Genomic DNA, 11,022 nt, shown 5'->3' with positions numbered 1-11,022 from the left:
TTCCTCTTCAAACTTTCTTCTTTTCTCTCTAGCTTGTCGTAGTATTACTTGTCGTTGTTAGCCTCCTGTATAAGTCAACGGCCCTGCAGAAAAGAGAGAGAGAGAGATTCCGTTCTCTCATTGAACTTTCCCTACAGCCGCTCTCCTCTCCTTTCTCCTTCATCTTGAACTCGCCTTGACCTCCGAATTCGGATAGGTCGCACAGTGAGCCTTACGCGCCTATCCAACGTCCAGTACAACACTCTCGAGCTAATCCAACGGACTGCATAGATTCTTACCTCGCTCTCACCGTCGCTCCTCTCGGCCATGATCTTCTAAAGCGACCTCATAGTGAGTCATGAGCTACCAATCGACCACTCTATAACCCTCTCGAGCCTCGGCAAGCGGTGGAAGACGGAGAAACTGGTTGCAGGACGTTTCCACTGACTTGGACGATCAACTCCTTTGCTAGACCTCTACGCAAGAAAAGGAGGAGATGGATACGTATTTGGACCCTTCACTGGGTGGAACGCTCGGTTTCCTCGACAGTTCTAGCTCGTTACACCCTTCCTCTGAGCCCTCGAACCAAACTCTCCACTTTGATTCCTTCGACTCGTGGCTCAATCCGGTATCTACGCCAGCGTATGAAGGCTCTCAAGGTCTATCGGTTACCCACGGAGCTCCTCCAGTAGCGCCTTTGAGTTTAGATACTCGATCTTCCCTCTCGTCCGGTCATTTCGGCGTTCACCTTCATTCGACTTCGAGGTCTTCTACTTCGACTTCGACTCCGTTATCTCCTCTATCTCCAGAAGTACACGGTGGATCAGGAACTTTGCATCTACCTTTCGTCACGGCACCCGAATATTCGAACGATGGAGGAGGAGGAGGAGGAGGAGGAGGAGGAGGAGGAGGAGGAATGTTTCACTCGTCTCGATCAAATTTCGTTCATCCTTCCCCTTCGACTCACTCTGAACCTGGTACCGAATCAATGTCGATCGCGATGTACGACCGTGAGATAGGATCGTCATCCGGAAGTACGAGTCGTGTCGAACCAGTTGGCGGCGATTATTCGAATTCTCTTCAATCTCTTCGCAATCATTCAATCTCGTCAAACGCTTCGTCCTCTTCTTCCACTGCTCGTCACACCCTCTCCCCTTCGACATCGATCCAAGGCGTCTCTCGTTCGGTTCCGCTCATCGTGCCTTCGACTTCACGACAACCTCATCCTCCAGTTCAAGGTCAATCTCCTCCGACTACGAGGTCGAGAGGTCACAAACCTTCACAGGCAGACGAATCGGTCCCTGAAGCAGCTCTCCACTTGCTACGACTCGCCTTGCCGACGGGTTCGACAGGTTCAGCCGCGACGAACACGACCGGGGACGACGATCGAAGTTGCGACGAAGACGCCGAAGGAGAAAGTGACGATACGAGTATTCACTCGACCGACCTGAAAGCATTCAGTCAACTCTTCCCGGATGTTCACGCTCAAGCTCTTCCGTTCGAAACGACCGTGTGGAATCATTCAGAAGGTCAACCTCCTTTACACGTTCAACGAGGAGGAGGACCGGGAAGTCGTCGACCTTCTGCCGCGAGTTCCGCCGCGAGCGCCGCTCGAGTACGTCAACACAATCCGGCTCGAACTCAAAGAGAAGCGAGCGTCGCTTCGGCTCGTTCGATCGAGTTTCAATTCGCGGATCCTCGTCCACCTTCGACTTCGTTCTCGGCTTCTACGAGTGCGAGTGGACCTGCCACCGCAATTGGACGTCGAAATACGCCTCGAGCTCGTAGGTCGAATGTCTCGTCGAATGGAGGAGAGGAATATGGAGAATTCAACGTCAAAGCTGAATCCGAGGGGTTCGGAGGAGGAAACGATAGTGGAGGAGAATACCAAGAGGGAGACGTCTACGAAGATGGAGGAGATCTGACTGATACTGGAAAGGGTAAAGGGAAGAAGAAGACAACGAAAGGAGGAGGAGGAGGAGCGGCTGCGAAAGGAAAAGGGAAAGCGACGAAACGAACTTCGACTGCCGCCGATGGTGCTCCACCTGCGAAGAAAACTCGAACTACTACGAATGGTCGAGCTACAGCTGCACCGAGGAAACCTCGTCGACAAGCGTTTCTCCCTCCGACCTTGAGCAATCGAACTTTTCCCGATGGTTTCGAAATCAGTCCCCATTTCCCTCGCTTCTATCGATCATTCCCGATCTCTTCGGCAGTTCCTCCCGAGTCTTTCATCTTGCAACCAACGCATGACGCGGGAACGATCACAACTGTCGATTCGCAAGGTCTCCCTCTGAGCATGCTGCCCTTCAATTTCCCTGCTCATTCACCCTACTCTGCTTCCCAATCTCCTCCACTCGCATCGACCTCTCCAAGCGCTTCGACCTCGACTCCAACCTCGACCTCGAACAGTTTATCGAATATTTCAGTCGACGAAATCGGTTCTTTCCTCATTCACGATCAATCTCACGCCAATTCCCAATCATCATCGAGTTCCTCTCATACCCATCCTCACTACGCGACGACGTCGAGTTATTCTCAATCGCCTTATTCCCTTCCTCCCGCAACTCCAAACCCTCACGAAATGGCTCCTCCATCCCTTCTTCAACCTCCCCTAGTTCTTTCTTCCGCCGTCGAGGATGAATTCTCTCGCTTGAATCTGATGCAACCTCCTCCCGAAGCTCGTTGGAACAAGGCGGGAGATCCGTTCAATTTGTATTATCCACGATTCGTGAAAGGGAGCGCGAACGACAAGTGTGGATTGTGTCCGATTTGCTCGGAACCTCCTGAACGTGGTGGAGAAGGTGAACTAAAGTGGTTCAAGGTAAGTCATCTCGCTTCGCAAGAGAAATCCAAGCTGTTGAGCTCACGCTTTTCCTCTTGTTGTGTTGACTTGCAGCTCAAGAACTCGAGTTACGTCTACCACATGTCTTACGCTCATGGACTCTCGAATGTTACCGGTATGTTCCTCCCATCTCTCGATACCCAGTTCCCTGTGAAACTTTTGAAACTGACTCTTTCGCGATTCCTTGTTCTAGGTCTTCCGTTCTCGCCTCCGATCGAACTTCGTCAAGTAGCTCTGACGAATCAATCCAAGGATTCAAGAGCTCAAATGACTGAAGGTCGTTGTCACAAAGTCAGTTTTCAATCTCCCTCTCCTTCATCCTCGCCTCATTCCGAACTCACGCCTTCGGTTCTCGAGCGTTCGTAGTGCAATATCTGGGTTCCACTTCTCAGCGTCAAGAACATCGATGCGATCATTCCAGAACTCATCTGGTGGAAGGTTCGTCTCTTCCTCTATCCATCCCTCTTTCTTTTGGCTGATGTTCAGGAACGAGACCAACAGCACGCAAAGAAGTGTCATGGTGATACCACGATCCCAGGAGAACGAGACCCTCACATCGTCGACGATCTCTACAATTTCATCCTCGCGAAGAAACAAGCTGCGCTTCTAGCCGCCTAGATCAACAACCCAAAACGCATTTCTCCCTTTTCTCCTTTTGGAGTAGCTATCAGCATAACCTCGCTAGAAAACAACTCAAGATCTCCTCTCGTCTCTATTCCCAAATCCAACTTCGTATTTCCTTTGTTCATTCCTTCCCTCCCTTGCTTCCCAATGTTTCAATTTTTTTTACTATCTGTAGCTTGTGGACTCTAAAGCCTCCACACCCCCAAAACCCATTCCTCCCATATTCCCAGCACTTCCCTAGATTCCTTCCAAAAAAATAACCCATCCCTCTCTTCGTTTTCGGGTCTATCGTTCTCCCTCTCTCGCGATCTCTCAAGATTTTACGTGTTCGTTTTGTGTTTAGCTTCTATACGTGTGTTTTTCAACGTTGTATGATCTTATTCTGTTTTCGTCACTTGTTACTTCCCTCCGTCGAGTCTCTCTCGAAACGAAAACTTCTCTCTTCTTTCTCTCTCTCTCTCTTTGATTCGTCTTTTACTCTCAGAAAATGTCAATTTCAATTGAAAGGCTGTTCCTACCTAACTGAATCCTATTCCTCGTCTTTCGGCGTCGGGGTTCACCGGAAGGAGAGTCCACAGGGAGCTCGCTCGTTCCTCCTTGAAAGAGTTTCTGATCTAGCATCATACTCCTGCCGAGCTCACTGCAATCGACGCAAATCACCCTTTCTCCTTCTTGTTGATCTCCTCAGTCACTGTTGCGACCGTTTCCCGTCGAGAAAGAAAGGTGTCGAGGAAATGAAGGGAGTCGTGGTATCGATCCTCCTCGTACTGTCCAACTCTCTCGACGGATCCCATCCCGAAAAATCCCGGCTCGAGGTCGATGAGCAGATGGCTCAAAGGCCAACGGGAATTTGATTCCTTTCTTCAGGGAACGAACAAAGTTTTCGCTGTCGGCGTCGAAGTTGCTGCTCCTCCTCCTTCTCTCTTCTGTCCATTCCCCGTTCTCCTCCCTCCGCCATTCGACTGTTTCCCTCTCCCCCCTACTCCTTCTCCTGCAATTGTTCTCGAGTTCCCTCCTCCTCCTTGTTGCTGCTGTCTCGCGTTCGCTGCAGCTTGTTGTTTCTTGATCCATTCCCTCGCCTCACTGACCTCCTCCATCGTCACGATCGAAACAGCTCCTTTCGCTGACGAGGAGGAAGGGAAAAAAGTGTCGAGGTAATAACTGAGAGTATCGCCCGAAGAGAGGGCGAGGTAATCGATCCCATTCGATGAAGTCGTCGATTGAGCTGTGCGTTGTTGTTGGACAAGGAGAGAGGAGGGGATCGGAGGAGGGATGGGGAGGTGGGAATTGAAGAGTACGAGCTTCGTCTTGGCAGAAGAGGAGGAGGGAGGGTTTTGGGTTTGTTGGAGGAGGAAATAGAGAACGCATTGAAGAGTCGAGCGGAGGGATCGGGGGATATCGTTCGCTGTAGGTAACGGGAGTTCGTCTTCTTCTTCTTCTTCTTCTTCTTCCTTCTCCTTTGGCGATGCATCAACTTGATCGTTGACGAGATTGGGAGGTAATTCCGTTTTCCACCCTTCCGGAACTTTAAACAATTCTTCAACTTCCCTCCAACTCAATTCTTCTTTACTGTTCTGAGCTCTCAATCTGATCCTTCCATCCACTCCATTAACTCCTTCCGGACCAGTCGAGGAAGCCGAAGAGGAAGCCTGAATTTGTTTCGCGATATTGAACTGAGTTTCCAAGAACCTCGTAGCGTCTCTCGATTGATCGTTCAATGGCGCAGGGGCTTTCTTCAAGATATCCAGGGTCGCTAACGCTATACATTCCCAGCGCTCGAATCAGTACGCTAGAACAAGAGACGGAGAAAGGGAGAAGGGAAGAGGAAGGGAGGGAACGTACCAGAAAGCGGAACGACGAGTTTGTATTGATCCTCTCTGACCCATTTCTTCAATACCGGTAGAGCATGAATCAATGTACTAGCATCCACTACTCTGATTGGTTTGATCTTAAGCGTTGTTGTTCGCAGTCCCCCACTTCCTCCTCCTCCTCCTCCGCCAGTTCTCCCTCTTTGACGGTTGTTCGAGCGGGAGGAATCGCGAGAGAATTGGAGATGGTCGACTGATTTCTCGAGTTCGGATACTTGATGCGCTAGGAATGCGGCGCCGAGAGCTTTCCGTTGTTTCTCCCGCTGTGCGATTAACGTGTCTCAGCTTCCAGGTGAACATCTGTGGAGGAGTTGAGCGCACCTTGGCTTCTGCCTCTGCATCTGTAGTCATCTGCCGGAGATTGACTCGGGGAAAGTGAGAGGTCGAGAGGAGAGAGTGGAAGTTCATCTCTTTTCTCCTCCCATTCACTCGTCACAACTTTAAACCCGGTTCTACCAAGCTCAAATCCATCGGTGAAGCTATCACTACAACCCAGCGTCCTCAGATCCCGCCAACTCTCGAGATTCTTCATCCCCCGCATCGCCTCCTCTTCCTCACAGACCAATGCCTCGCGACTCTTCGAATTCCTCCGTAGAGCGCACCTCAGATCCCCGTAGACGACGCTCACAACCCTCAGCAGCTCCTCCCCCTGCTCCTCCTCCAGCTCGAACGGAACCGGAGCTCGACCCTCCTCCGAAAGCGAGTACTTCTCGTATCCCTTCGTCTACTGCAGAGTCGTCTTCAACGAGACATCACCCCTATCACTCTAACGTGCGTCTTCTCGGGCTCTATCCCTTTCTCACGCCACGAGAAAGGAGCTGATAGAGTCGGAAAACCGCACAGTCTCGAAGGGAAGACGAGAAAGGTCAACGAAAACCTGCTCCTTATCTCACCGTGAGTCGATCGAGATGACTAGTTTAACACTCCTCACTTTCTTCAGACAGAGGGGAAGAGTGCTTAGACTAATTTTGTCGATGACCCCACGAGAAAGATACATCCTGAGAATCCGGATTTACTGTGAGTTGCTCCCACCCTCTCCGCTCTCTTCCCCTGGCAAAGTCGGCTCGAGACTGATCATAACTGACGATTTGTTCTCGATCGCTACCCTGCTTGTTGATACAGGTGGTGTAAAACTTGTCACGACGTAAGTTTTTCTCTTTTCCTCCTTTCTCTCACTGTTCCCTTCTGTTCTCAAGCTCACACTCACCGTCTTGCTCCTCTCCCTCTCGTACCAACTATTCGTAAACTGAGCAGTATCGTCACCGCTTTGAATTCAATCCAATCCAATCGTCCCTCGTCGATTCATTCGGTCGTTCGTCCTCCTCCTCTCCTCTCCTTCCAGTCACTTCTGCTTCCCTGATCACTGACTGGACTGAGGTCTGGATCGAACATTAGGTTCGAGAAAGGGAGAACATCCGAGATGTAAGAGATGTGTAGTCACTCCAGTCGAGAGGAGGAAATGGTTAGTCGATCTTTCTTTTTTCTCTTAATCCCTTCCCTGCTCGCTCTCCTCGCGCGACGGAGCTGAGACAGAGAGAAACAGAGAGTGAGAGAGGATTGAACTGATGACCATGAGGATGAGTGGGGAACAGTTCGAATTGTAACGAGGTTAAAGCGAATACTTTATTCTCGGAAGCACAAGTGCGTCTTCTTCTCATTTCCTTACATCTGCTTCCTTGGGATAGCTGATGTAATGGAGCCGAGAATGTGCACATTTACAGAGGAAGAAGAACGATTCGAGTATTTGTAAGAGCTGTGTTTCGGGATTGGAGAATAAGAATGATCGATTGAAGAGAGCTGTTAGTCTTCTCCTCTCTTCTCCTTCTTCCTCCCTTTCTGTTCCTTGCTGACAAGGATTGACATGTTATGTTCTACAGGAGTAAGTCTCCCTCTCCTCTCCCTGTCTCTCTCTCAAAAGCTCGAGCGAATCCAACTGATTCGAATCCTTCGTCTCGTGATTTAGTTTGCAAGCCGACCCGTGGCACACCACCGAACTCGACGGACTCGATTCAGATCCAGACGATGAAGTACTCGAAGCACTCGAGAATCCGAGTGGTCCGGTCAATCTCAAAGGGTACGATAACGAAGATTCTTCCGATGATGACTGATTCAATTCCAATACCCTTTTCTTCGAGTTCGTTGTTGTACTTCTACCGTACTTGCGCCTACTCACATTTTCCCTCTTCCCTTTCCCTTCATCCCATTCTGCTCCCGAGCCAGAGAGAGTCATTGCGAGTTGTCGTCGTTATCGTTCCAACTAACTTCCATCGATCCGGTCCAACTCTGACCGGGTTCCAAGTTGACCCAGGAAGAAGTTTGTCCAGGTTCTAAACAGATGTATCGTTCGCATCCTTGAGGTTCCATATCTTTGATTGTTTGAGCTTTTTCCGGTCCTGGGTTCCATAACTATTTCTCCCATCCTCTCTATCAGTTTTCCCTTTCTTCCTCTTCAAAGAGAGAATACGAGTACGTACAACTACGTCAGCAAGGTTCTTTTTCCTAACCTCTACAGATCCCTTCTCTCCTTGATACCCAATCCTTAATCGATCCGGAGCTCTCAAATAAACCCTATCAACCTCTCCTTTCGGTCCCTCGACCACAACCTTCTTCCTCCTCTCTACGAATTCTTCCTTATTCCCCTGAACCTTATCGAGGTACGAAACGTTCTCCAACGGAGTGACCTCGGTTTGAGCAGGAAGAACGGAAGGGGGTAGACGGAAGTAGGCGTGAAGGAGGGATTGGAACGGGAGGGGAGCGATCGCGGTAGAAGGGGAGGAGACGACGAGGGAGAGGGAGAGGGAAGAGGGGAGGAGACGGACGGTGTAGTGGAGGGAGAAGGGGAGGGCGAAAAGAGATGAAATTGAAGAGTTTGGTTCGAGTTCTATCGCCAAATCGACGGGTCAGAATTGACTAGCTTCGGGAGGGGAGGGAAGCGTGTGACGAAACTGAATAATGCTTTAACCCCTTGTTCACCCTCACACACTGATTCCTCCTCTACAAATTCCCAAACTGAAGTTCGCGCAAATCCATGCTGTTTCAATTTCTCATACAACTCGTTTCCCTCGGGAGGGGGACCGAAAATCGGCCAACAGATTGGAACGCCTCCTCGAATCGCGGCGGGGTCGGAGGTTTCGATAGAAGAGAGAGAGGAGGTGAAGAGTCGTTCGGTGCCGGATTGGACGTAGGAATAGACGGTTGCGCCTTTGAGGGCGATTCGGGTCGAGGAGAACTCGCCGAGAGTGAGTGTGATCGAGTGGGCGTCGCGCGTGATAGGCATCGTTGAGTGAGGGAATGAGGAGAGAGAGAAGAAGCTGCTCGATGACGATCAAGCTTTCTCTCAAGCTGAAAATAGTGTTTACGGGCCCTGCGATGTTCTAGTGATCACACTACCAGCAAGGAGTAGCTCAAGCCCTCAAGAGGTGAGAGAGACGAGCTGATTTACAAGACTCTCTCCTCTTCTATCTCCCTTCACTCACTCTCTTCAAACGCGACTTCGCCTACACGCGCCCAAGATGACATCGAAAGATGTACGGGACATTATGCAACTCGGTCCTGCTCCCACCGGACTCTCCTCCGGTCCTCCCTCTTCCAAACGTTCCGGACCTCCCGTTCCCTCTACGACTAAACGACCCGATGGAATCACCCGCGAATTGTACGCCCTGATTGGGGACAATGCTCCTTCACTCGCTATGGCACAACCCGTCAAGCCGAAATTCAAAGAACGAATCAAGAAATCCTCCGCTTCTTCCTCTACTTCATCTCCCTCCTCGACGAAGAGAACAATCACGAAGGCGAAAACGAATGGGGAGAAGAAATGGCAATTGATTGGATTTACGAATCCATGTAGGGATCGAAACGAACAACAGAAGAAATTAGTCTTGAAGCATTGGGTTAAAGACGTTCCGAAAGATTACAGGGATGGAACAGAGGATACCAAGTTTGGGAAATTCAATACGTCGAGTCAACCGTTTAGTTATACGGATCACGAGTATGAGGTTTGGTTGAAAGCAGAGGAGGGAGAAGGAGAGGGAAGGTGGTCGAAGGAGGAGACGGATCATTTGTTTCAGTTGGCGAGGGAATACGATTTGAGGTTTATTGTCATGGAAGATAGGTGGGAATTGAACCCTCCGAGAAGTGTAGACGTGAGTTGACTTCCTCTTTCTTCGAGGAGGGAGAGAAGAGCTGATCATTCTCTTTTTCCTCGATTTTGCATTCAGGCTCTGAAAGATCGATACTATTCAATCTGTCGAATCCTAGCAGAGAAACGACCAGATCCACCAATCCCTACTTCCGGAGGAGACGGAGTAGATCTCGTAGAACAGAAAGAAAAACTCGATAAACAACGACAAGAAACGATCGCTTCATTCTCTTTCGATATCAGTCAGTTCTCCATCTCCCTTCTTCCCTGTCTGTTTCTTCCAGCTCTGAGTTCCTACTGACGCGAAAGAGTGATTGACGATAGATCGAGAAATCGAACGTAAAAACTACCTCCGTTCCCTCCTCTCTCGTACACGCCAACAAATCGCCGAAGAAGATTTCCTCTACGTCGAATCTCGACGAATCGAACAAAACTACCACGAGATCGTTCAACAACGACAAGAACTGCTCAAATTACTCGCGACGAGAGATCAAGGAGTTGGGATCAATGTGAATCAACCGGTGATGCAGGTAGGGATGGATGGGACCTTGGTTCAAGCGAGTGGATCGAAAGCAGGGACAATGGGAGGAGCGATGGGAGCAGCAGGGGGAGTGGGAGTAGGGGCGAATGGAGGGAATAAGAAGAAAATGTTGGGGTGGGAATTTGTTGGGGATGGGAATGGATTACCGGAAGGGTGGGCAGGGGAAGGTTCAAAGAGGAAAGCTACGGCTGCTCAAGGTACATAGTTCACTCTCTCCCTGCCCTTCTTTCTCTCGGACTGTCCTCTGACTCTCTCGTGCGAGATTCGTTAAGATGCGGCAAACTGTATCGAACGACACCCGGCCCCCTCCGTCTCCGCCCCAAAATCGAACATGTGGCCCTCCGTAGCGCTCCGCTCCTCCCGCTTACAACCCGTCAAATCCGGAGTCGCCCAAAAAGTTTCAATCGCATTGGGAGAACTCGGATTGTCTACTCTCCTCATTATGCCTACGAAAGGGAATTTGGAGAAATTGGATGAGGTACAAGGGATGTTGAGTCAAATGGTAGAGACTAAGAAAGTTGTCGATAGGATTCAACAAGAGTTGAGAACTTGGAGGAAGAAGAAAGAGATACTACTAGGAGGAGGAGGAGGAGGAGGAGGAGGGGCAGGATCAGCGGCGGGAAGTCAGAGAGGTACTCCGATGGCGATGGATGAGGCAGGAGCGGGAGGAAGTCCGAGAGTGAAACTGGAGGAAGAGGAAAGTCGACAGAGGGTGAGTCACGAGAGTTTCTCAATCGTTTTTCTCGCGTGATGATGCGGTACTGACGATGGAGGATCTTCTGGGATTCAGAATAAACGTAGTGCATCAGTAGCGTCTTCGACAGTCTCGACGAAACGAGCGAGAAGGGAGTAAAACGAGTTTTGGATTTCTCTCTCTTTTTGTCTTTCTCGATTAGTAGTCTTCTTTCGGTCTCTTTCCTTTGTTGTGTTGTCACACGATACTCTCGATACTCTCAGAGTGTCTCGAGGTGTAGAGCTCTCTCTCAATAAGGTTTCGGGATCTTCCAGAGAGGAGAGAAATCTATGG

At 50.0% G+C, this 11,022-nt stretch overlaps 5 protein-coding genes across 5 annotated transcripts; 3 read left to right on the top strand and 2 right to left on the bottom strand.

Moving 5' to 3' along the window:
- Nucleotides 1-475: 475 nt before the first annotated feature.
- Nucleotides 476-3,442, top strand: JCM6883_004335 (uncharacterized protein; the record flags this gene model as incomplete). Its single annotated transcript, XM_076633051.1, has 5 exons — nt 476-2,803; nt 2,879-2,939; nt 3,018-3,115; nt 3,191-3,262; nt 3,326-3,442. 5 exons carry the CDS (start codon nt 476-478, stop codon nt 3,440-3,442), a joined length of 2,676 nt encoding a protein of 891 aa, XP_076486965.1.
- Nucleotides 3,443-4,311: 869 nt separating this feature from the next.
- JCM6883_004334 (uncharacterized protein) lies at nt 4,312-5,667 on the bottom strand (the record flags this gene model as incomplete). Its single annotated transcript, XM_076633050.1, has 3 exons — nt 4,312-5,207; nt 5,291-5,579; nt 5,638-5,667. 3 exons carry the CDS (start codon nt 5,665-5,667, stop codon nt 4,312-4,314), a joined length of 1,215 nt encoding a protein of 404 aa, XP_076486964.1.
- Nucleotides 5,668-5,880: 213 nt separating this feature from the next.
- JCM6883_004333 (uncharacterized protein) lies at nt 5,881-7,424 on the top strand (the record flags this gene model as incomplete). The annotated part of the gene is made up of 4 exons (XM_076633049.1): nt 5,881-6,087; nt 6,160-6,210; nt 6,308-6,333; nt 7,280-7,424. 4 exons carry the CDS (start codon nt 5,881-5,883, stop codon nt 7,422-7,424), a joined length of 429 nt encoding a protein of 142 aa, XP_076486963.1.
- A 118-nt stretch (nt 7,425-7,542) lies between these two features.
- Nucleotides 7,543-8,593, bottom strand: JCM6883_004332 (glucose-6-phosphate 1-epimerase; the record flags this gene model as incomplete). The annotated part of the gene is made up of 3 exons (XM_076633048.1): nt 7,543-7,722; nt 7,791-8,197; nt 8,263-8,593. The coding sequence occupies 3 exons, from the start codon at nt 8,591-8,593 to the stop codon at nt 7,543-7,545; spliced, it is 918 nt and encodes a 305-aa protein (XP_076486962.1).
- A 235-nt stretch (nt 8,594-8,828) lies between these two features.
- Nucleotides 8,829-10,848, top strand: SWC4 (Swc4p; the record flags this gene model as incomplete). The annotated part of the gene is made up of 5 exons (XM_076633047.1): nt 8,829-9,458; nt 9,534-9,696; nt 9,779-10,192; nt 10,268-10,707; nt 10,786-10,848. The coding sequence occupies 5 exons, from the start codon at nt 8,829-8,831 to the stop codon at nt 10,846-10,848; spliced, it is 1,710 nt and encodes a 569-aa protein (XP_076486961.1).
- Between the last annotated feature and the right edge of the window lie 174 nt (nt 10,849-11,022).

The sequence above is a fragment of the Sporobolomyces salmoneus genome (genome assembly GCF_050403485.1).
Source record: "Sporobolomyces salmoneus JCM6883 DNA, S_salmoneus_JCM6883_v1_ctg33, whole genome shotgun sequence".
Classification (NCBI taxonomy): domain Eukaryota; kingdom Fungi; phylum Basidiomycota; class Microbotryomycetes; order Sporidiobolales; family Sporidiobolaceae; genus Sporobolomyces; species Sporobolomyces salmoneus.
This window is presented reverse-complemented; position numbering and strand designations above follow the sequence as displayed.